This window comes from Delphinapterus leucas, chromosome 2 (assembly GCF_059928025.1).
Source record: "Delphinapterus leucas isolate spDelLeu-1000000601 "Yukka" chromosome 2, BTC_Dleu_Yukka2, whole genome shotgun sequence".
Taxonomy (NCBI): domain Eukaryota; kingdom Metazoa; phylum Chordata; class Mammalia; order Artiodactyla; family Monodontidae; genus Delphinapterus; species Delphinapterus leucas.
This window is the reverse complement of record NC_143130.1, coordinates 38,033,010-38,058,711: the sequence shown is the minus strand read 5'-3', so window position 1 is coordinate 38,058,711 and position 25,702 is coordinate 38,033,010. Positions and strand designations below refer to the sequence as shown.

Here is a 25,702-nt window from a genome sequence, read left to right as displayed (position 1 = left end):
CCTCTTTCCCCTTCCTTCCCTCCCTCCCTCCCTTCCTTCCTTCTCTAAGGCCTATGTAGGTTACAAGGAGTGGACAGCATTATCGGGACAGTGGAAAAGTTACAACTTTATTTCCAACTCAGATAAATTTTTCTAGGAAATTCCCTCTATTTTCTTGGCAGTTTGAAATATTTTGTAATCTTTAGTAACTATGCAAGGACACCGAAAAACTCCAGATTTTACAATCTAAACACTAATGTAAGGCTTGGGTCCACTCTCATGTACAGTGTGATGAAATCCCAAATATTCTGTCTTTTACATATCAGCATTTTGGGATTTTACCATTTTTCCACTATTGTCCTTTATTCTGCCCGAGTTCTAATCCAGGATCCCACATTGTGTTTTGTTGCCTTGCCTCTCTAGCCTCCTCCAATGTGTGATGCTTCCTCAAATTTCTTCTTGTCTTTCATGACCTTGACACTTTTGACCATGACACTGGCTAGAGGTTTTACAGAATGTCTCTCGAGCTGGGGTTATCTAGTGTTTTCTCAAGATGAGAGTGAGGTTATACATTATTGCCCTTCTTAATGCATACTATCAGGGGGAACAATATGTCAGTAAGTCCTATTACAAGTGACTTGATCCTTGGTTCAGGTAGTTTCTGCCAAGTTTCTTGTCTATTAAGTTGCTATTTTTATCTTTGTAATTAATAAATACTTATTGTAGAGGCAATACTTCAACACTGTGTAGATATTCTGCTGCTGCTTAAAGTACTGCCCCTTAATTGTAGCGTCCACTGTGGATTGTGCCTACAACAATTATTACGAAGATGTTCTAATTGTAACCTTCTATTTTCTTCACTCTGTCTACTTTTACTAATTGGAATCCTTTGGAAGGGAAGAGTTGTCCCTGCTTCCCCATTTATTCACTTTATGTATATGCACATGGACTCCAGGGGATGCATATATATCTAGATATCTATAGTTATAGATATAGATGTCTATATCTATATATAGATATATATTTAGGGGGTGAAATCCAACACTATCATTACTTTGCTGCTCAAAGCATACTACCTATGGACAAATTCTTAGAAATGCACAACCTGCCAAGACTGAATCAGGAAGAAATAGAAAATATGAACAGACCAATCACAAGCACTGAAATTGAAACTGTGATTAAAAATCTTCCAACAAACAAAAGCCCAGGACCAGATGGCTTCACAGGCAAATTCTATCAAACATTTAGAGAAGAGCTAACACCTATCCTTCTCAAACTCTTCCAAAATATAGCAGAGGGAGGAACACTCCCAAATTCCTTCTACGAGGCCACCATCACCTTAATACCCAAACCAGACAAGGATGTCACAAAGAAAGAAAACTATAGGCCAATATCACTGATGAACATAGATGCAAAAATCCTCAACAAAATACTAGCAAACAGAATCCAACAGCACATTAAAAGGATGATACACCATGATCAAGTGGGGTTTATTCCAGGAATGCAAGGATTCTTCAATATACGCAAATATATCAATGTGATAAACCATATTAACAAACTGAAGGAGAAAAACCATATGATCATCTCAATAGATGCAGAGAAAACTTTTGACAAAATTCAACACCCATTTATAATAAAAACCCTGCAGAAAGCAGGCATAGAGGGAACTTTCCTCAACATAATAAAGGCCATATATGACAAGCCCACAGCCAACATCATCCTCAATGGTGAAAAACTAAAATCATATCCACTAAGGTCAAGAACAGGACAAGGTTGCCCACTCTCACCACTCTTATTCAACATAGTTTTGGAAGTTTTACCCACAGCAATCAGAGAAGACAAGGAAATAAAAGGAATCCAAATCAGAAAAGAAGAATTAAAGCTGTCACTGTTTGCAGATAACATGATACTATACATAGAGAATCCTAAAGATGCTACCAGAAAACTACTAGAGCTAATCAATGAATTTGGCAAAGTAGCAGGATACAAAATTAATGCACAGAAATCTCTGGCATTCCTATACACTAATGATGAAAAATCTGAAAGTGAAATCAAGAAAACACTCCCATTTACCATTGCAACAAAAAGAATAAAATATCTAGGAATAAACCTACCTAAGGAGACAAAAGACCTGTATGCAGAAAATTATAAGACACTGATGAAAGAAATTAAAGATGATACAAATAGATGGAGAGATATACCATGTTCTTGGATTGGAAGAATCAACATTGTGAAAATGACTCTACTACCCAAAGCAATCTATAGATTCAATGCAATCCCTATCAAACTACCACTGGCATTTTTCACAGAACTAGAACAAAAAATTTCACAATTTGTATGGAAACACAAAAGACCCCGAATAACCAAAGCAATCTTGAGAATGAAAAACGGAGCTGGAGGAATCAGGCTCCCTGACTTCAGACTATACTACAAAGCTACAGTAATCAAGACAGTATGGTACTGGCACAAAAACAAAAAGATAGATCAATGGAACAGGATAGAAAGCCCAGAGATAAACCCACGCACATATGGTCACCTTATCTTTGATAAAGGAGGCAGGAATGTACAGTGGAGAAAGGACAGCCTCTTCAATAAGTGGTGCTGGGAAAACTGGACAGCTACATGTAAAAGTATGAGATTAGATCACTCCCTAACACCATACACAAAAATAAGCTCAAAATGGATTAAAGACCTAAATGTAAGGCCAGAAACTATCAAACTATTAGAGGAAAACATAGGCAGAACACTCTATGACATAAATCACAGCAAGATCCTTTTTGACCCACCTCCTAGAGAAATGGAAATAAAAACAAAAATAAACAAATGGGACCTAATGAAACTTCAAAGCTTTTGCACAGCAAAGGAAACCATAAACAAGACCAAAAGACAACCCTCAGAATGGGAGAAAATATTTGCAAATGAAGCAACTGACAAAGGATTAATTTCCAAAATTTACAAGCAGCTCATGCAGCTCAATAACAAAAAAACAAACAACCCAATCCAAAAATGGGCAGAAGACCTAAATAGACATTTCTCCAAAGAAGATATACAGACTGCCAACAAACACATGAAAGAATGCTCAACATCATTAATCATTAGAGAAATGCAAATCAAAACTACAATGAGATATCATCTCACTCCAGTCAGAATGGCCATCATCAAAAAATCTAGAAACAATAAATGCTGGAGAGGGTGTGGAGAAAAGGGAACAGTCTTGCACTGCTGGTGGGAATGTGAATTGGTACAGCCACTATGGAGAACAGTATGGAGGTTCCTTAAAAAACTACAAATAGAACTACCATATGACCCAGCAATCCCACTACTGGGCATATACCCTGAGAATACCAAAATTCAAAAAAAGTCATGTACCAAAATGTTCATTGCAGCTCTATTTACAATAGCCTAGAGATGGAAACAACCTAAGTGCCCATCATCGGATGAATGGATAAAGAAGATGTGGCACATATATACAATGGAATATTACTCAGCCATAAAAAGAAACGAAATTGAGCTATTTGTAATGAGGTGGATAGACCTAGAGTCTGTCATACAGAGTGAAGTAAGTCAGAAAGAGAAAGACAAATACCGTATGCTAACACATATATATGGAATTTAAGAAAAAAAAATGTCATGAAGAAACTTGGGGTAAGACAGGAATAAAGACACAGACCTACTGGAGAACAGACTTGAGGATATGGGGAGGGGGAAGGGTGAGCTGTGACAAAGCGAGAGAGAGGCATGGACATATATACACTACCAAACGTAAGGTAGATAGCTAGTGGGAAGCAGCTGCATAGCACAGGGATATCAGTTCGGTGCTTTGTGACCGCCTGGAGGGGTGGGATAGGGAGGGTGGGAGGGAGGGAGACGCAAGAGGGAAGAGATGTGGGAACATATGTATATGTATAACTGATTTGCTTTGTTGTAAGGCAGAAACTAACACACCATTGTGGAGCAATTATGCCCCAATAAAGATGTTAAAAAAAAAAGAAAGGGAAAGCATACTAGCTTTGGCCATTGGGAGGGTTAAAAAGTTGATTGCATATACACTAATCCTTGAATGTGCGCGCGCGCGCACGCACACACACACACACACACTTTTTTTCCTGTATCTATGCATTCATACTGAAACCTTGAATGCCAGTCCAGCACATAGGGTCATTATTATAGTCTATACCTTTTTCTTGTTTGTAAACTTCTTTCTCTGACGGGGAGAAGCCTGGCTTTCATTATCTGCAATATATTTTCTTGGTTTGGCCTTATTATACACGTAGTTTCAGAGCTGCTAACGCATACCCCTGTGAAAGGAAAAAAAGAAATTACCAAGTAGAGTACAGTATTTGTATAGTATTCTTTTTGTCTACTGCCTTATGGTGTCCAGTGAGAACCCTCTTCCAGAGTGACTTAGGTCATCCCCTTCCTTCCCACCCCCTGCAGTGTGGTTATGTGATTCATTTGTAGTACAGTCATCCTCATTTGTCACAGTCTGCATTCCTCCTTGCTTTCTCCCCACCTCCTGGGTGATGGTTTTTATAATTTTACATGCAGTCAAATTGCCTCTGTGCTTTACAGTTCCAAGAGTTTTGACAAATTCAGAGTTGTTTGTCGACCAGCGCAGTTTCTTACATAACGGTTCCATCACCTCCCAAATTCCCTTATCTTGATTCTTGGTAGTCAATAATTTCTCCACCCCCACCCCCTGGCAATTATTTATTTTCTGTCCTATAATTTTACCTTTTCCAGAGTTTCATGCAAGTGGGATCATACATTATGTGGCCTTTGAGGCTTCTTTCACTGACCAAAAGACATTTAAGATTCATGCGTGATATTGGGTGAATCAATAGTTTGTTCCTTGAATTGGCTTCGTATGGGTATACTATAGATGTGTATCATTCTAACAGTTAAAAGACCTCGGGGTTGTTTCCAGCGTGGGGTGATTATGAATACAATTCTATAAACATTCACGTACAGGCTTTTGTGTAAAACTAAGTTTTCATTCTTCTTTGATAAATACCGAGGAGTGGATTTGCTGGCTCATATGGTACGTGCATGTTTATAAGAAACTAGAAAACTGTTTTCCAAAGTGGCTGTTCCCACTAACGATATATGAGTGTTCCAGTTGCTCCAAATCTGTGTCATTTGTCATTATAGTTCCATAATGGCTACAAATAAAGTAGTATTGATGGGGACATTGGAGATGATGGAGAGATAGCCCTGGCAGCTATCAAACTGTGTGCCCTGTTGAAGGGGAGGATGGGGAGGGGCGACATTGGTGAAAGTCCTAGGTCTGTGACACAGGGTGAAAATCTGCCCATCCATGTAAAACACCACTGAGTGGAGAGAGAAGAAAAGCTAAAGCCTTAATAAAATGGACGTTTCTTCATGTTTTATTGGACACTGTGACCCTTTGAAAGGTACATTATCAGCACTCTTTTTAAACAGCCTTTTTGAAGTTTACTAACTTATGATGACAAGGTTCACCTTCCCCTTCTCTGATGAATGTTCAGAGGTCTCCTCCTCGCTTCATATTACCAGACTCCTCTCACACAGCAATTCTCAGAGAGGGCCTTAGATAGTTTTGTATGAAAGGAAGTCTGTAAATCTGATGTATTCAGGGGCTGGGGTACGGGCTTCCCAACCTCTGACTGCTGAACACTCCCCTCCTTTCTTCCTGCCATGCAGTCTTTGTTTTTAATATTCTTTGATTTTTAGAGCAGTTTTAGGTTCAGAACAAAATTGAATGGAGAGTCAGAGAGTAACCCTGTACCTCCTGCCCCCACAGATGCACAGCCTGCCACTATTAATTGCCCGCACCAGAGGGTACCTGTGTCACAATGGGCGACTTGACACTGACACAGCGTAATCACCCAAAGTCCATGGTTTACATTAGGGTGCACTCTTAGCGTTGTCGTCCCTGCAGGGTTTATAAACTACAGAGCCTTTCTGTCTCATTCTGTGGTCTCATTCTCCACAACAAGGACATGCAGGGAGACAGGGTGGAGATGGGATGGGGTGGGCGTGGAAATTTTGTCTCCAAATGCCCTGCTTCCTTCATCCGATTTATCCACGTTTGGCTTAGTGGAAACTCACTCTAAATCTGGCAGATAGTTAAATAATAATATTACTAGTTTCCAGTGCTGTTAAAATGCTGTGTGACTCTGTGTGTGTGTGAGAATTACGTAGAGCTTATCCTGGAAAATACTTTATTAACAAGATCTCTTTTCCAGAGAAGATTTGTTGCAGAAATGATTTCATGAAAATTCATTTAATGATGCTCTATTACTATGACTAATATATCAATTCAACATAATTTTCTCTAATTAATATGAAAGTAAATAAAAACAAACTACTTCCACATAATGAAAAGTATTTTAACCAAATGATGACGGACTTGTTCTCAGTTAAGTATATATTTTGAAACAGTTCTAAAGCTACCAAAGACTGAAAAGATAACATAAATCATATTATCCCATAATGCATCATTGATCAAAGAAAAAACACCCACTAAGATTTTAATTCATTAGGAAAGTTCTCAGCATTTATAATTGCAGTCTGTTCTTTCTACTTCACTTAATGGCACCATTCCTTCCCTCCTTCCCTTCTTGGCATTTGTCTTCACACTGGAGGAGGAGGAGGACATAATTGTGCCCATACCAAGCCTGATTCTTCTTCTGCACCTTGATTCTGGGAGCAGCAATTAGGTGCATAATTACCTGAGGTTACCGTGAAAATTTTCTTCAGAGCTGTCAGTCATTCCTTAAACTACTCTCACAAATGCTTTTTCCTTTTTGGAAGTACTGTCATTCGAACCACATTATTCGCCCCATCCAAGCTCTCCATTCTCTATAAGAACTTCTAGGGTGCTTGTGAAGCTTTAGAGGGCAAGTCTCATCTCAGAAATCATACTACTTGTAAGCTCGAAGCAGATTACGTTATTTTACAATCCTTGCTACAGGACAGAAAGTGAGTGTTGAGTAGGTAATTCTCCTAATTTGAAAACAGAGAAACAGGTACAGAAAGAGATTGAGCAACTTAGTAACAATCCCTGACCTTTGGTTAGCACTTTTACTTTATGCGTTATATTGTATCACATGACCTGATGTTCAGAGCAAAACTTTTGAGAGGTAGGAAGAGCAGATATTCTTTGACAAATGAAGACACTGAGGCTCAAAGACAAGAGTCACTTGCCTAGGATGGCACAAGTAGAAACTGGTTTCATTGGAACTTGAACTCAGGTGCTTTGACTCCCAACCCACAGAGCCTTTACTTGTCACACCACAATGCCTCTTTCTAATTTGAACACAGCGAGGAGCAGTGTAGCCATCTTGACACTGCCAACCAAAACTTGACTCAGGGTTCACTATGCAGATGCCTTGAAATCTAAGGGAAAAAATACTGTTGTATTGAAAAAAGAATCCATGCATCATTTTCAATGAAAATAATCCATGTATCATTTTCAATGGTGTTCTGTTAGTCCTAAGGCACTTATAAATAACTCATATATGAATAACCCTATAATTTCCATAATTATAAACACACGTACAAATGATAGTAGATTGAGGCAAGCTACCAGAAAGTATGTTTGGATTAAAATAGTTCGGATGGGAATGTACATTATGCAACTCTCAGAATGCATATTAAAGAACAAACTTGGTTAAAGTATTAATACAAAATGGGTTTTAAAATCCTGATTTCCTGGGGCTTCCCTGGGGGCGCAGTGGTTGAGAGTCTGCCTGCCAATGTAGGGGACAAGGGTTCGCGCCCTGGTCTGGGAAGATCCCACATGCCGCGGAGCAACTGGGCCCGTGAGCCACAACTACTGAGCCTGCGCGTCTGGAGCCGGTGTTTCTCAACAGGAGAGGCCGCGACAGTGAGAGGCCCGCATACCGCGATGAAGAGTGGCCTCCGCTTGCCGCAACTAGAGGAAGCCCATGCACAGAAACGAGGACCCAACATGGCCAAAAATAAATAAATAAATAAAATTTTTAAAAAAAAATCCTGATTTCCTGTAACAAATTTTCTAAATCTCGTTTAAAAATTTAAAACATGATTTTTTTCAGCTCTCATAAACTTTTTCTTCTACCATAGAAAATTGGTTTTGCCCTTGGGAAACCAACGTTCTGTTAGTTAGCTTCCTTTTAAACATGATTTGATGATTAGAAGGCCTTCAGCCGTGGGAGCGATCGTGTGGAAGAATTTATGACCTCGGGAATTTGTATGTTCAAAGATATAACCTGGAGGAGAAGGATAACTAGGCAGGGCAGATTTCCTGTTTCTTTGGTGCACACTTGGGAGAGTACACGGTTACGTCATCAAATGGAATAGAACTCTTAAAGGGAACATTTACAGGTTTGCAACTCTCTGTTGGAATCAATTCATGTGGCACATAGTGAGATCTGAAAGTGCTCAAACCATCAAATTTTCCAGATAGGTTGGGGATCTGCTGCTCCTGCTTAATATTAATAAATCTTTGACAACAACTTTCCCGTGCTGGAAAGTCTTCCTTCGTGGTGCTTTTTCCTTGGGAAGGAAGACTGTTATTTTTTCTACGAGAAGCTGGCCTGATGGGAAGGAACAACACATCTGGCCTCATATGGAACATAATCGATGTGGCTTGTGCTGTGTAATTGCACGATACCTGCGGGAGGGACATACTCTTTTACTTTCTTGACTTCGGGTGGTGGGATTTCCCATGGTTGAAAACTGTCACGGAATTCAGTGCTTCTTTCAAACTGAGCATTTTGGGACACTCTGGTGTATAGAGGTCTGCAGATGTTTGCATTTTCACCAACAAGCCCCTGGAAGTCATATCAGTGAGTTGTGAGATCCTCAAAAGGTTGGTTGGTTGGTTGGCTTGTAAACTTCTTTTGGCCTCGCAAACTTGAATTCTAGCTGATGAGGTACGTAATCAAGGTGATGACTTGTATCACCATTAAAGGGGACTGTAGAACGTTTGACTGCAGGGCTGGGTTTAAAGCTTTGCCTAGGCTTTATCTCACAAGGTACACAGTCATCCTGAAATGTTGTTTCCAAATTTCACAGTAGGGGGATAGTAATTTTGTTCTTGTTTATAAAGTTCACTTTTCTGAATGTCCCAAGCTCTATAATCATCTTGAAAATTAAAAAACAAAAAAAAATAGCATGTATAAATACTGAAGAAAACAACCACCTTCTAAAAATCATGACTGACTTTTCTCATTGCCATCCTTTCATTTCTTTTAGAAATCTGAACACCAATCAAGTATGAAGTTTCACTGATTCCCCTCAGATTTACGCTTTTTTCTTCACTTCCACTTTCCTTTCCCTATACTCCAATTTAATACATGTAACTTCCCACTTTAAGATTCTTGTGATTACATCAGGGAATGGAACATCTGAGCCTGATTGTTGATAGTTTTTGAAAGCCAAGAAGGTTGTGTTTTGGGTGAAGACAGAGTTTAGGAGATTATGGTTGTGTTCCCAGGAACTGGTTGGGATTTTTGCTCTAACTTACAAAATGCTAAAGTAAAACATGAAATCTAGGGATTACCATAAAATCAAGGGCCCTGATGTGTGGGCAAAAATGATGTAGGTATTACTCCTTGCTTCGAAGGGACTCCTCAAAGAAGAGAAAATTTCAACTCCATTGTACCCTAGGAAGCCTACAGGACTCCCTGAGCAAAGACACAGGCTACAGGGTATCTGGTACTGTCCCAGAAAGATCACTGGCTTCAACTTTTCCTCTGGAGAAAACGGGCTTCAAGGCATTCCTGAACGATAAAGGGTCATCTAGAGGTGAGGGGCAAAAACTGAGTGCTTTCTAAAGTGTTAGAAATTGTACGTGGAATTTAGAAATGAATATCAGAGCTGAGTCTGGGATTTAGTGTTAAGTACCTTAATTCTGCTTCTTGCAGCTTACCTAGACCATGGATGGAAAACTGAAGTGCTTATATTTCAACTGAGGGTTATTTAGGTTTTCCATTTCTAGATAAGAAAGGTGGAAAGCTGAGAACTACTACAGAATTGACTTCACCCCAAAATATGTATTTCTAAATACCAAAAATTAATTTATAAAAGACAGAAGATATGCAAGATAAAGAACTGGCGTCTAGGCTAAAGTCCATGCACTGTTTATTGGAAAGGCCAAAACTCAAATGCTTGTTATGTGGATACCTCCTTTGAGGAGACAAATTCCTCAGCCATAGGCATTTCTGCCAAGATTGCCAGGTCTTCAACCAAATGATTACTCCCACCACCCTCAAGCTACAAATGTGTGAATGAGAGTGGACACCTGACCTAAGAGCAGGCGATCTGTAGGGTAGTAGAGACCTGGCAAGAAACAACTTGGCAAGAAAAGATGACCTGGGTCAAGCACATTCTCGTTCTTGTGAACCTAAATTTGAAAATACGGAGCCAGATAAAAGTGGGAGAAGAATGTAAAAGGATGCCATGAAGCAGAAGTGGAGAGCTATGGTAAGTTGAAGACTTCACAATAGACTTGTAAGGAAACAGAGATGATACATGGTCAGAGGAGGCCAGTTAGTAGAATGGCAGTCAGAGAAGACGTGTAAAGGGAAGTGAAGATGCTGTGAGAGAAGCCATGTAGCTCATGGCAGAGATGAAGGGAGCAGCTCTTCCCTCAAGCTTCCTCTGTACCTGATAGCTTTCCGTTTCCAGTTCACATAGAGCTTTACCATAAACTCACTTTTTCTTGAGGCACCAAGAAGGCATCTCTGTTGTTTGCCATCTAAAGTATAAAATTATAGCACTATTTTTCAGTAACTAAAAGGAAACCATAGGATGTTATTGAAGACGTATGGTTCCTTATAAACATACAGGGAGAGCCTTTGTTGCCAAAATGTCTACAAGAAAACGATGTTAATTTCATGAGAGAAAAAGAGAATATTTCTCCCTTAACAAACAACTTTGGTTTTCAAAAAGGAAGCAAGAATTTGGACACTGAGAGACAAGGTTTGACAGCATGTGTCAGCAAGAATATCAATTTCAGATAACTGCAGAAATTGATTTGCCTCTCATAAATATTCCTATGCTCATATGCCTAGAAAATTTATTATTTGCTCTAGAATATTTATTAATAACATTCTATAGCAATGCCTTAAAACATCAGTCTTTATTAACATCATCTATTCTTAGTATCTTATGACACTTATGGAAAGAAAATATAATGCCATCCACATCTAACAATGCAGTCTGCTCATTTGGCAGCTACAGTATTACCCTTGTTAGATAAGGGCAATCCAGTTGCCTCAGCTCATTCTTTTACTTTCTAGATTTTATCTAGACAGGAAGCTTGCTTTCTCCTGAACAGTTTTAAGTCCATGAGGTGCTTGCATGTGTTTGCTCACCATGAACATTTCTATGCGGAGCTCCATCTCCATCCTTATATAGCGAGCTGTTCTAGGTTCTTCTTTGAGGACAAAGGTCCTCAGCTGCATATGTGAGTTCTTTTAGTAGTTGGGACTCTGTTCCCTGTGTTGTCTTACGGCACTAAGGAATTGGGGCCAATTTTTATAAAGTCAGAGGGCTCTATCCTTTCTTTCTCAATCTACAGATCATCAAACGAGCCTTACAGTTTTACCCCTACCTATAAGCTGATGACTCCCAAACTTGAATCTCCACTCCAGACCTCCCTTCAAATCCAAACCAACATATCTATCTTCCTACTAGACACCTCTATACAGATGTACAAGAGGTAAACTGAAGTTTAGTATGCCCCAACTGAATTCACCATCTTGCTCAGACTCGTATTCCCCACAAATAACACATCAACAAGAAAACACTATTTTGAATTTGGTATCTCAGGTAAAGGTTTCACCCAGCTAATCTTCTCTCCCTCACTCCCTTCTCCCTGTTTCAAGTCATTTTCCAATCCTGTCAATTTTACTTCCTAAATTTTAATTTTTGCCTTCTTGAGGCAAACATGGAATGAATAGCAACCTGATGAAATCATCAAAGAAAAGAATAAGGAAATAGAAGAAACAATAATGTAAAATAAGGTTCTACAGAGTCTATAGTGAGATCCTTATTTTCATTCTTGATATATGTAGTTAGCGTCTTTTTTTTTTTTTTTTCCTTGGTCAGTGTGGTTAGGGTTATTCAACTTTACTATCTTTTAACAGATTCAGCTTTTGGTTTCATCGATTTTCTCATTGTTTTTCTGTTTACAGATTCATTGATTGCTGCTCTTCATTATTTCTTTCCATCTACTTTGCTTTGGGCTTAATTTGCTCATTTTTCTAGTTTCATAAGATGGACCCTTAAGCTGTTAATTTAAGACTGTCTTCTTTTCTAATACAAACATTTCATGCTATAAATTTCCCTCTAAGCATTGCTTTAGATACATTCCACACATTTTAATATCATATTTTTTCATTTTCATTAAATAAATATTCAGGGCTTTGTAGGCCATATGGTCTGTGCTGCAACCACTCAGTTCTGACACTGTAGCATGAAAGCAGCCATAGATAATATGTAAATGAATGGCATTGCTGTGTTTCCATAAAATGTTATTTTTGTGCAATTTATAATTTGTATTTGAAAGCTGGATATTGTGTGTAGCACAATAGAGACTGGGATAAATAGTATTTATGTCCAGAAATGGATATACATCTTCATTTGCCAGGGCTTTAGTGAAGGGGGTTAAGTCAGCTCAATCAGTAGCTGAGCTAGATTTGGCTTTGTTGTTGCTAGGCTTACCTTCAGCGTACCATCAGCTTTAAATTCCTTTGGCATTATCTTGTGCTTTGGAGCGGGGGGAGGGGGGGCTGGTTTTCTTAATTTCTGCGCCATCCTCAGCTTTAGGCATTCTCTTTGCACCTGCACCTCACAGAATGTCTCTCTGTGACCTTGCTTCTCTCCAACGGTACACTGTTGTTGCTTGTTATTCAGTGCTCGGTGATCTGGTGGGTGTGTGTGTGGAGGGGGTGTTCCTCTGTTGTCCAGGTCCAGGCTCAATCTTTTTTTTTTTTCAATAAATTTAGTTATTTATTTTAGTTTTGGCTGCGTTGGGTCTTTGCTGCGCGTGGGCTTTCTTTAACTGAATTTATCTTTAGAATTTATAATTTAAGAATTTATCTTTACTTGGTTTTCAGAAGTTTGACGACAGTTGCCAGACGTGGCTTTGTGTTTATTCTGGGGTTGGTTGAGCTTCTTGAATCTGGAGCCTGATTCCTTCATCAATTTTGGAAATTTCTTGACCATCACCTTTTTAAATATTTCCTGATTCTTCATAGTTCTCATAATGTTTTACTCTGTGCTGGATGTCATGTATAAGAAAACCATAGAAACTAAAATCGATGTTATTTTCAACAGAAGACAGCTTGCTCTTTCCTATGTTACGCAGGTAGGATATGGGGCAGGTCACCTTGATCCAGTCAGGAACTGAGCGCGGCTGGCATTCAGCGGCACCTTCAGTTAGACATAGTCTTCCTCTAGTTACAAGTTTCTCAAGGACAAGACCTGTGATGTGTTTGTGGTTGAGCCTTCATTTTAGTGGGACTTTCTCCCCTAAGCACCTGCTCCCAAGTGAGACTGTGGGATATTTCTGTGGGCTCTTTCTAGCCTAGTCCTCTAGCCCACCATGCCCCCTAATCACTCAGCAGACATCCCACAAGGAAAACCAGTCACACATCAGGGGTATTTACAGATTCCAGTTGGTCACACTGGCCTACATGTCAGTTGCTCCTTCCCCTAGGAGGGTCTCGCTGCTGATGCTACCCTAATCTTCAGCCTTGGCCTAGACTTGACAAATGCTCCCAGAGAAGTACACAGTTGGCCATCTCAGCTCATCTAGGAAGGGCTCCCCTGTCTCTGTAATTTTAGTTCTTTGCTTCTATTTAAAAAAGGTTTTTAAAAATTTATGTATTTTTTTAAACTGTTTCAGTGGAAGTAATGGCTCTCTGCCATCTGCTATATCCTATCTGGTAGCAGAACTCAGAAATGTTAGTGGCTACCAGAAAAATGTTAAGTTCCTCAGTCTGACAACCAAGACTTCACAATCTGATCTCAACCTACATTCTTGGAACTATACACCAATCTCTCAGATCCTGAAATTCTCTGGTTCCCACCATGTTCACTGAACAACCCTCTTATTTTTCTGGCTTTATGACTTTTTTGCTTATCTCATCCTAGCTTTTAGGATATCCCTCCTCTTTCTATGTATCAATACTTACTAGTCTGTGATGCATTCCCAGACTAGCCTGGAGTGATATCTTGCTTAGTCTAAGTGTTTGAAGCCCTAATTGTTCCATTAATTTTCTAGTGAATTATTCACCCCTTCTTGTGATATCTCATATTTTTATTTCTCGGATGACTATTTAATTCTTCAGGCTATTATTGCTCTTTTTTCTCATCTCAACTGTAAAGTTTCTAAATGTCAACAACCATGCTCAATTCAGATCTCTATTCCTTATAGTGCCCTGCACACAGAAGAGTAATCCCTAAAAAGTATCAAATCAAATACTGACCTATTTTCATTATCTACATTTTAATCTGAATGAATTTCTAAAGCAAGGCTGCTAGGGGTAGGTATGTTTCTGTCTAAGAGCCACCAGTTTCACAGAACCACATCTCCAGAATCTAGATGTCACCCTTCTCACCATCTTGTAGAGTTTTTCGTTTTTGTTTTTAATCATATCCCATTTCTGCCTTTGCTCTGTTCTCTAATTCTTTGGTGACAGTGACAGTCTCTTCCCATTGTGATTTCTCTTCAGCTACAGACCTGTCCTTCAGTAGGTATCTACAAAACCTGCAGTACAATCATCACGCAGAACGACGAATTATTCCCTTGGCCCTTAGTATTTGTTGTCTCATGCCTGATAACCTGGAAATACAAGGATCACTTTTCCTCACTAGGGAAGATGAGGAGAGAGAAGGCCAGAAGGAACCCAGGAATCCTCAACATTGGATTACGGGAGTGGAAGTACAGGAATCTATAGGAAACCCAGGTAATGAGAAGCCAGAACTAGGGTTGGTGTGTATGTGTGTGTGTGTCATACGTAAATAGTCACAGCATCAAGGAATATCAATATTGTTGTATTTTTAAATAGACTTTGTGGGGCAAAAAAGAAAAGAAAATCTTACTACGGTTGTTTAAAAGACCTAGTACAGACATTTCACCAATTATCTTTTATGTCAAATTATTACACAATACACTATCTCCTCTGCATACCAATAAACATATATCTTAGCAATTACTATATGCTATATTAGATTATAACAATATATTTGTTCACCACATGCATTGTCTTAAAAATGTGTCCTTTGTATAGATCTCCCTCCTGGGCTGACATATAGATCACAGCATACTGATACCATATACTTTAGTTACCCATTAAACTGGTAAGAGTGACATTTAAAGAAAAAGTATGTATTCAGTTATTACTGGTTTAAAGTATAAATCATTACTTTTATTGTGGATGGCATCACTCGTACAAAAGGGCTTTATATTAGGACATACCCATTCAGTTATTTCACATAACTAGTGAAAAGGCTTTAAGCCTAAATATGCAATTACATTATTAACAAAAAAAATACAGAAAAAATATGAACAAGATAGCCTATTGTTTAAAAATAAAGGACCCTACTCCCTGCCAAAAAGCAACAGACTATTATATAATCAGATTGATTTTTGGAAAGAAACTGGTCGTACGTTGTACAGTCCTTACTCTTCCAAGTCAGTTGCCAGGAGGCAGAAGGTATTCCATGCTGGAAGTCTCGGAGGAGCAGGTTGCCTATGTGGTGCTCCAACACTGTCTCACTGGGTGGACAAGCCTATTGTATTCTGAGGTTCAGTATCAGGGACCATCTGCTAACAGATGCAAGCTTCATCCTCTATTCCAGCCTTTATCAGTATAAAGGGAGTATTTTGGTTCTCTACCTGCTAACTCTTTTGCTTTATCGGTTGGTTCAGAACTTGAATGGAGAAGAGGGTTGCTCTTTATTTGACTTTCTCAAAGGCTCTAGTATGCTCAGTAAAGTTTCAACTCATTCTGGGAGGGAAGGAAAGGAACAGTGCCGACTACAAGTAGCATAATGTGACAAATATGACATAATGCTTGTTCAGTGGTATCCTTTGTTTTCATGGTTTGAGATAGAGAAAACTAATTAAGTGGCTGAATTTGGACAGGAATCCAGGTCTCTTAACTCTCCATCAAGCAAATAGTCTGTTTTTTTCTCACTATACAATACTATTTAGACAACAGAGAAAAAAGTTTTTCCTAAGCCATGGAGACTTAAGTTTGGCAATGCACCAAAATCATGATTTGATGTTAGATCTCAAAGCTGGAAGTAAGTTTTTGCTTTATGGCTCTTTAATTTTTGAAATGGCAAGTTACCTTTATAGGCTGGGACAGTATCCAACTTCCCTTTTTTAACTTGTCTCTCCAAAGGCCGAGCTATTGCCACACGCTGCACTCTACAAGAATTAAGATGCCATTTGTAGGTAGTACCAAGATCAATCTCCCCCTGCTTTGGTTTATATTCTTCTGGTGCATGGCGAGGCTGTTTGACTATTTCATAAGGATGAGAATCCGACCTGAAATATATAAATTTGAAACATAGCTTCACAGGTTCTTTTATTTCTAAGTATTTCAATGCAGTATTAAAATTTTCCAGACTTTTTTTTACTTGAAAAGTCTAAGAAGATATTAAAATGGTGATGGTTGATAAGCTACCTGAAAGAGATTACTGAATTCCTTTATGTCCTATCCAGTGACTACATATAAGAAAAATAAATGTCAAAAATCCTAGTTTTCAAAACAGCTTTACAATGGATCCTCAGTTAATTGGATCTTACATAAATAAAATCTTCAAATAATTGAATTTTTTCCTAACCTGGAAGGAAATCTTAGGTTAAAGATTTAATGAATCTGAAAACAATTTTAACTATATCGCCTGGGTCCATTTTGTCAAAATCCTTATTCATCCTATTAAAGACTCTAATAAACTATTTGGGCATGCTCTCTTCTTGAAGTCATGTTGTCTTTCTGCTCATCATTAAGTAATCAATTAAAGAAATAATTTATGTATAAACTCTGGCCTTTAGACATAAATCATGTTCATAGTGTTGATGTGGGTCTTATCCATCTTCAGATCCCCAGAAGCCCTTGCCAGGGATAGGAGTCATATGGTACCCTAGCCACCCTGGGCATTATATAACATTATGTGGCAGAGGTAGTACTGCAGACACTGAGGTTGTCTGGTGGGGTGGTGAGACCACAGACTCAGACTGATCAGACTACCTGGGTCCAAATCCTGGCTCTGTCATTCACCAGATTTATGATGTGGGGTAACTTACCCTGTCTATGCTCCAGTTTCCTTAGATATAAAATAGGACAATAATACCATCTACCTCATAGGGTTGTTTGAAGGACTGACACATGCATGCATGTGCAGCATACACATGAGTGTTTAGTGCACAGTAAGGATGGTATGTTAGCTCTACAAATTACTAAAAGTCTTCAAAATTGCTTTTTTGCTTTGGGACACTATGGACTGTTTCACTCATTGTATCATTTATTTAAACCAACTTGTATTAATCAATATTTTCTGTATATGTCCATAAGCTCCAAAAACCAAAACTCACTGAATCCCTTCTCTAGTCACGATATAACCTCTTAGACTTGTTAACTCCATTTCCTCACCCCCATCAACCCACTTCAACCTGGTTTCCAGCACTGTCACTTCTCTAACACAGCTTGAAGGTGCACCATGACTTCTATGTGATTAAATCCACCAGACCTTTTTAGTCCTCATCTTACTTAACCTCTCAAGTCCTAATTGACATTATTGCCCACTCCCTCTATTTCTGAGAAATTCTCTCTCCCTGCCTTCCTCATTATTTCTTCTTGGTCTCCTACGCAGCTTCGCCCTCCTATAGTCAGTCATGAAGTTGGGCAGTTCCTCGACACTGGGGCTACCCACTCTCCTCTTCTCACCCAACGTTCCCTCCTGAGGACAACGCCTCTACTCCCACAGCTGCAATTACTAACTATATGGAAACACCTCTCACACGTACATCTCCACTCAGACCTCCTCTTAGCTCCGTACCAGTTTTTACAGTGGCCTGTTGGATATTCAATGGTACCTCAAAACTTAGTATACCCCTAATCAAACTATTTTCCCCCAACAAATCTGGGCCTATTGGCTTGTTCCCTATTTTACTGACTGGCATCACCATCTCTTCAGCTGTACTCAGAAACCTAGGACTAACCCTTCATGCCTCACCTCCCTCCTATATTTTGTTCATCATCAACTCCTGTCAATTTTCCCTCTTAAATATCTCTTAAATCCGCTTTTCTCTCTCTCATCACCATTCCAAGCTTTCATAATAGCTCATTCAAATCAATTCAATACCTTCCTAAACTCACTTACTAGTTCTCTCTCCAATCTTTTCTTACATTGCACCCAAAGTAATCCTTTCACACAAAATTTGATCAGGTCATTCTTGTCCTCATCTCCCTAGCCTCTTTCTCAACTCTCTTTCGTACCCCCCTCAACAAACAAACATACAAACAAAAAACAAGAAAGAAAAGAAACCTTCAATAGCTTCTTATTGCTCTAAGGATACAGAAAAAACTGAACATGGCCTCTTTCACTAGCTTCAAATCACACCGTGCTTCCTCTTGCTTCCTCTGCTCCTGCTGGCCTTCTCTGACAATTTCCTTCTTTCCATGCTCCTTCCTGCTACATGCTGCTCTCTCCTTGGAAGGCACTTTCTTACAGTCTTAATCCAGTTAATTGCTTTACAGCCTTCAGATTTTAGCTCATTTTTCTCATTTCCCTGATAAAGTCAAGCTTCTTATTCTGGATCCGAAGTTACCTTGCGCCTATCCTTCATAGATTTGATCACTGTTGCAATTTTATACTTATTTTGAGTGATGTTTTTGACTGCCACCTTCACGAGACTGCAACATCTGTGAGCACAGAGATCATGACTGTTTTGCTCACCACTGTATCCCAGGTGCCTAGCATAGCACCTGACACTTAACGAATGCTTATGAAATATTTAGTGGATAAATAATAGTAGAAATCCCATACCTCTGCTTCTCAAGACATCTGAGTTGTTCTTTGCTCTTCCCAAATACCAGCTAGAGAGGAATAGGCTAAAATGCAATCAGGAAGTAGAGAGGACAGAGAAAGCTTAGAAGTCTTAGTTTCTCTAGTAAGATTAGTTAAGAGTTAGAAAGTTTACCTCCAAACCCAAAGCAACTTTCTATGGAGAAGTAGTAAAGGGTAAATGCACTCTTATTCATCTGATATATCCTAAAACATTTGACATGTCTGGAATCATACTTTCAGGGCAGACTTCCTGCCAACTCTGGCAATCATCTACTGTGCTACAGCTGTAATGCTATAAAGGATCAAAAGTCCGGTACAAGTCCAGACATCTGCTCTTTACACAGTCTCTTCCTATATTATAGAAAAGTATAGAACAGAATGACACATGATTCTTTGTTTGTACAGATGAATCAGCTGCTTTCTACTGCCTAGTCAACATGGTCACCATGAGGGAGTCAAGCAAGAGTTCCAAACCCCTCAGATATGGCTCTTGGAAATACTGCTAGTTCCCTAGTCAAACTATGAAGAAAAGGTCTAATGTTTTAGTAAGTGGAAAGATGATGATTTAAGAAATGGAAGTTTTACTTTTGTTGGCATATTTGAACCTTTTGGGAGTTGGGACATTTCTTTTTTTATTTTATTTTATTTGTTTACTATTACAGGCTACTTGAACAAGGCAACTGAGAAAGCCCAGAATTGAAAAGCAATTGCCTTTTAAAGAAAGATGTGGCAGGTTAAACTTTCCTGGTTTTAACACTTCGAGTTGGTTAAATGCAAAATCTTTATTCAATAAATATGAATAGTGTGAAATTTATTTCAAATTTCCGTTATGAATCATTAAGGCATCAAGAAAGAAAGGAATAGGAGCTTCCCTGGTGGCGCAGTGGTTGAGAGTCTGCCTGCCGATGCAGGGGACACGGGTTCGTGCCCCGGTCCGCGAAGATCCCACATGCCATGGAGCAGATAGGTTCGTGAGCCATGGCCGCTGAGTCTGCGCATCTGGAGCCTGTGCTCCGCAACGGGAGAGGCCACAACAGTGAGAGGCCCACGTACCGCAAAAAAAAAAAAAAAAAAAAGGAATAAAGGTGAAGAGAAAAGAGCAACCATTCCCATTTGCTCTGTCTCAACCAATTGCTCAATTCCTTCATCTCATTTACTATAATGTGTAGTTATCTTGTTTACCTGATTTTTGTTTTGGGACTATCATTCCCACAAGACTATAAACATGGTGGGAAAGCCCTTCTTTCTGTTCCCTGTCATTCCCAGTGAACAGTCCAATACCTGCCCATTGCATTGTGTCTGTAGCAACAGAATCACCAGCAATGCAGGTTAAAAATGCATATTCCTGGGCTTCCCTGGTGGCGCAGTGGTTGAGTCCGCCTGCCAATGCAGGGGACATGGGTTCGTGCCCCGGTCCGGGAAGATCCCACATGCCGCGGAGCGGCTGGGCCCGTGAGCCATGGCCACTGAGCCTGCACGTCCAGAGCCTGTGCTCCGCAACAGGAGAGGCCACAACAGTGAGAAGCATGCGTACCGCAAAAAAAAAAAAAAAAAAAAAAAAAAGCATACTCCTGGGATCCACTTCATTGTCTACTGACTATTTTAGGTGGAGCTCTGGAATCTGCAATTTTAACCTTTCTAGATGATTCCAAATCACACCAAAGTATGAGGGAAGTAACTGGAATCACCAAAGCACTGCAAGGGTTGTCTGAAATGTTAAAGGTATAAGTACTGCAGTAAAAGTTTGAAGGTCTCCACCTTTGCTAGATAAGTAAAATAAACTCTATCTGAAATGAAAAGAAAATGGATAGCACTAAAAATTAAAGTTGTTACAGAGCATTTCAAAAACCCTAAATTATAGAAGGCTGATGTATGAGTTCCTGGAAAGCAAGAACCTCTCTTTATTGATAATTTTATACTTAATGCCTAAGACTGTACCTTGAATACAGTGTACACATTGAGAAAATAGAGAAAAGAACCCATTGAACTGACAAAGATCAAAAAAGCTGAGTCCAAATGAAAAGTTTAGGCTTAAATGGACTTTTTTGTCTTTCACACACTGAGTAAATAGTGAGTGCCTACTATGAGCTAGTAGGCATTGTAACAGGTTTCTGGAAATAGAATGCTGAGATAAGAACAGACATAGTTCCTGCTTTCATGGAACACTGAAACTAATCTAATGATAAATAATAGGCAGATGCTTTGAGAACTTACATAGGGGACTTTTACCTAGCCTGGAAACTGGATGAGTGTCAGTGAAGGCTTTTCAGAGTGATAACTGAGTTAAGAGGTATAGGTTGAATAGGCATTAATTAGGGTAAAGAGGCAGGAAAAATTCCACGCAGGTAACATAGTATCTTGGAAGGCTCTGTGACAAGAGAAGCCTGGTACTTCCAAGAAATGAAACATGTCCTATGAGATGTAACCGTAAGAGTGCAAAGGGCATTACAGTGAAAATAAATCAGAGAAGAAAGCAGGGAGCAAACAATGAAGGGATTTTGGTATACATTAAATATAATGGGAAAATATAACAGCAGTTTTAGCAGGGAGGTGACACGATTAGATCTGCATTTTAAAAAGGTCATCTTATTCAACATCGCTAAGTATTTAGAGAAATGCAAATCAAAACTACAATGAGGTACCACCTCACACCAGTCAGAATGGCCACAATTAAGAAGTCTATGAATAAAAAATGCTGGAGAGGGTGTGCAGAAAAGGGAAGCCTCCTGCACTGTTGGTGGGAATGTAAGCTGGTGCAGCCACTATGGAAAACAGTGTGGTAGTTCCTCAGAAAACTAAAAATTGAATTACCATATGATCCAGCAATCCCACTCCTGGGCATATATCCAGACAAAACTCTAATTCAGAAAGATACATGCACCCCTATGTTCACAGCAGCACTATTCACAATAGCCAAAACATGGAACCAACCTAAATGTCCATCGACAGATGAATGGATAAAGAAGATGTGGTACATATATACAATGGAATACTACTCAGCCATAAAAAAGATCAAAATAATGCCATTTGCAGCAATATGGATGCAACTAGAGATTATCATACTAGGTGAAATAACTCAGAAAGAGAAAGACAAATACTAGTGGTATCACTTATATGTGGAATCTAAAATATGGCACAAATGAACCTATCTACAGAACAGAAACAGATTGACAGACATAGAGAACAGACTTGTGGTTGCCAAGGGGGGTGGGGGATGGGGAGGGATGGACTGGGAGTTTGGGATCAGCAGATGTTAACTTTTTTTTCTTTTTCTTTTTTTTTTTTTTAATTTATTTTGGCTGCACCAGGTCTTAGCTGCAGCATGCGGGATCTCCAGTTGTGGCATGCAGGCTTCCCAGCTGCGGCATGTGAACACTGAGCTGTGGCATCCACGTGGGATCCAGTTCCCCAGGATCTAGTTCTCCGACAAGGAATGCTCCCCTGCCTTGGGAGCACAGAGTCCCACCCACTGGACCACCAGAGAAGTCCCAACAGATGTAAACTATTATATATAGTATGGATAAACAACAAAGTCCTACTGTATAGCATGAGGAACTATAGTCAATATCCTGTCAATAAGTCCCAACAGATGTAAACTATTATATATAGTATGGATAAACAACAAAGTCCTACTGTATAGCATGAGGAACTATAGTCAATATCCTGTCAATAAACCATAATGGAAAAGAATATAAAAAAAGAATGTCTGTATGTGTATAACAGAGTCACTTTGCTGTACAGCGGAGATTGGCACAGCATTGCAAATCAACTATACTTCAATAAAAAAATAAAATAAAAAATAAACAGTACATAAAAAGGTCATCTTGGCTAAAGTTAGAAAACAGATCAGAGATGCAAAAGCTAGAGTAGATACAAACATAACCATTAGGAAGCTGCTGCATTCCTCTAGGTTCTGGTCACAATGGAAAACAGATAAACTCAAGAGATTTTAGGAGGTTAACAAAAACAATCAATAGAACTTTTTATATATCCCCTTTCCTTCTCATTTTTCTCATTTAACTTAATTCTCATCTTTCTGTTTTCCTCAAGTTGTGACTCAACTAGTCAACTGGTTCAACTTAAATCAACTAAATAGTTTAAAGAGTTTAAAACAAAAACACCTTATTAAAACCAGAAGAGTGGGACTGGGATTGACATATACACACTCATATGTATAAAATGGATAACTAATAAGAACCTTCTGTATAAAAAATATAAAATAAAATTCAAAAATTCAAAAAACAAAAAAACCCAGAAGAGTGGGGAGAAAAATAGGTAAAGCAAACAGTTTCTTGATACTTACTTAAATGTTGTTATTCCTTCCATTTTACAACGATATGCTGGAAATTCTTCCTTGGGCTTCAGACTCTGAGGTGGAAGAACACTGCCATACATAGGATAGTTTTCCAAATATTCAGCTGTGGGACAAGTCAGAATTTTCATAAATCCTTGTGGTTCCATGTGGGCAATGATGTCGCCTATGCAAACATAAATAACTTATCATAGTTTAACTCACATGAGCAATTGTATATACACATTGCAGAGAAAACGATGTTCTGAGATAGATGGTTGTTTTGACTGATATAGTGAAAGAAATAGACATTTGAAAAGATTTAGTTACATAGTATGAAAAAAAAAAAAGATTCAAACAGCAAGATGAAAAAGTAGCAGATGCAGGTCAAAATTTCCCTGAAGTGGTCTCTTTGACAATCTTGATCCTCCTAAAGAGAGGCAATGTATTGAAATATTAATGAGTTTGTTCTCCTTGTTTTTTCCCCCTCCTTTATTTCAAGCAGGTAGTCAGGACCCTGACATTTCCTCCTTGCAGGACTTTTGGAAGGGCCGAGGATATAAGCTGCCTGAAGTCAACATGTTCTCCTGTCTTTTTAAACACAATTCATGAAGAGATGAAATCAGATGTCCTGCTGGAAATGAGGTCCTAAGAGGAAACAGATGGTCCTGGACTGCAAAAGAGGGAAGAGGGGACGATTCCCCAGAGAGAGGAAGGAGGTAGAAGATGAGGGGGAAGGAGTTCATAGAAGAGCGAGCATCTTTGCCCCATTCTATCAGTGATCCAGGAGGTGGCCGGATATCAAGAGTTGGCTAGGTGGAACCCTACAACAATGGCTCCCAGCTTTGCCAAGATTCTTGAACCTCAAACATAAACTTCAAAGCAGCGGTGGCACCACTCTTGAAGGGATTATGTGAACTCCAGCAAGAGACATTTCAGTGGGAAGCATTACCAATGTTTAAAGCCCAGAGAAGACTCCTCTTGCATTGGCAATGCCTCTGCTCCCTGGACCATTTTACTGCTTGGGAAAAAGGAAGCCTCCAACATAATGAAGACTGAAATTTCCTGACAGCTGGATGGGAAAGGAACTTAGGTTGGATAGAAATTAATTTAAAGATTAGAAAAAAAATTAATCAATTTTTTTGCCCGTCAGGGTTTTCAGATATGAATCAAATCCTCAAAGGCTGACTTATCTTCTAATCTACATCCGATTAGTAATTAAAAACATTTACCATGAAACTACGGGGAAACTGCTTTCCATCACCATGTGAAGTGTTTTTCCTTTGGAGGGGATTACAGTACGACAGGATTGACATATTCATAATATTTATTTAGCAAATAGTCGTCTAATCCCTGGGTCAGCAAGGAAGCTGAGGAAGGAGATGACTGCTTACAGCTTAGGCAGGACTCACTGACCAATTCTGGGTTTCAGGAGACTACCTACTACCTTTCCAGTCCGTCAGATCCCAAAGGAAAGCAGTCTGGATGGGACTGGGAACGGGAATATGGTTAGGCGGGAATGGAAAGCTAGGAACAGAAGAAAGCCTAACACAGGTCGAAAACTCATAGACTTGCACACCGTTCTACTCTCCTTCCGTTTCCTTTTATTTATTTATTTTAAATTTTGTGGGCATAGGGGCTTCCCTGGTGGCGCAGTGGTTGAGAATCTGCCTGCCAATGCAGGGGGCACGGGTTCGAGCCGTGGTCTGGGAAGATCCCACATGCCGCGGAGCAACTAGGCCCGTGAGGCACAACTACTGAGCCTGCGCGTCTGGAGCCCGTGCTCAGCAACAACAGAGGCCGCGATAGCGAGAGGCCCGCGCACCGCGATGAAGAGTGGCCCCCGCTTGCCGCAAATAGAGAAAGCCCTCGCACAGTAACGAAGACCCAACACAGCCAAAATAAATAAATTTAAAAAAAAAATTTTGTGGGCATACACTCTCCCCGTCGGATCAGGTCTCCACACTTGGCAGCCTGACATCCAGCCGCTGCTACACAGGCGTATATCATCCCCCTGGCGCCATAGCATTTCAGTTTGCGCCCGTGGATAGGAGCCGACAAAGCAGAACTGCTTAACCCGCGGTAGCTGGCGGGTGAACAGCGAGCATCTGCGGACTCGGGGATAAGTGGGACGTCGCTGGGCCCGCGTCCTCCACCTTGGCGGGGCGGCCACTCTGAGGGCTCCGTTCCCCGAGACCCCAGCTCGCTTCCAAGCCCCGGCGGCCGCCACACCGGCCGTTTCTTACCCGCAGGTACAAATCTGACACAGACACCAGGTCCTCATGCTCCCGGCTCGCGGGACCAGCTCCACAGCTTCTCCGCAGCCGCAGCTTCTACAACTCCACCTCGCCGGGCTCAGTCCAGGTAACCGGC

The 25,702-nt window shown here is 39.8% G+C and overlaps 1 protein-coding gene across 1 annotated transcript; it reads right to left on the bottom strand.

Moving 5' to 3' along the window:
- Window positions 1-5,180: 5,180 nt before the first annotated feature.
- On the bottom strand, window positions 5,181-25,693 carry SAXO2 (stabilizer of axonemal microtubules 2). Its single transcript, XM_022554477.3, is given in 9 exon segments — window positions 5,181-8,232; window positions 8,234-8,554; window positions 8,556-8,831; window positions 8,833-9,004; window positions 9,006-9,090; window positions 16,314-16,513; window positions 23,342-23,470; window positions 23,472-23,516; window positions 25,576-25,693. Coding segments are annotated over 9 exon segments (1,392 nt in total). The 5' UTR covers window positions 25,614-25,693; the 3' UTR covers window positions 5,181-8,106.
- Window positions 25,694-25,702: the final 9 nt, after the last annotated feature.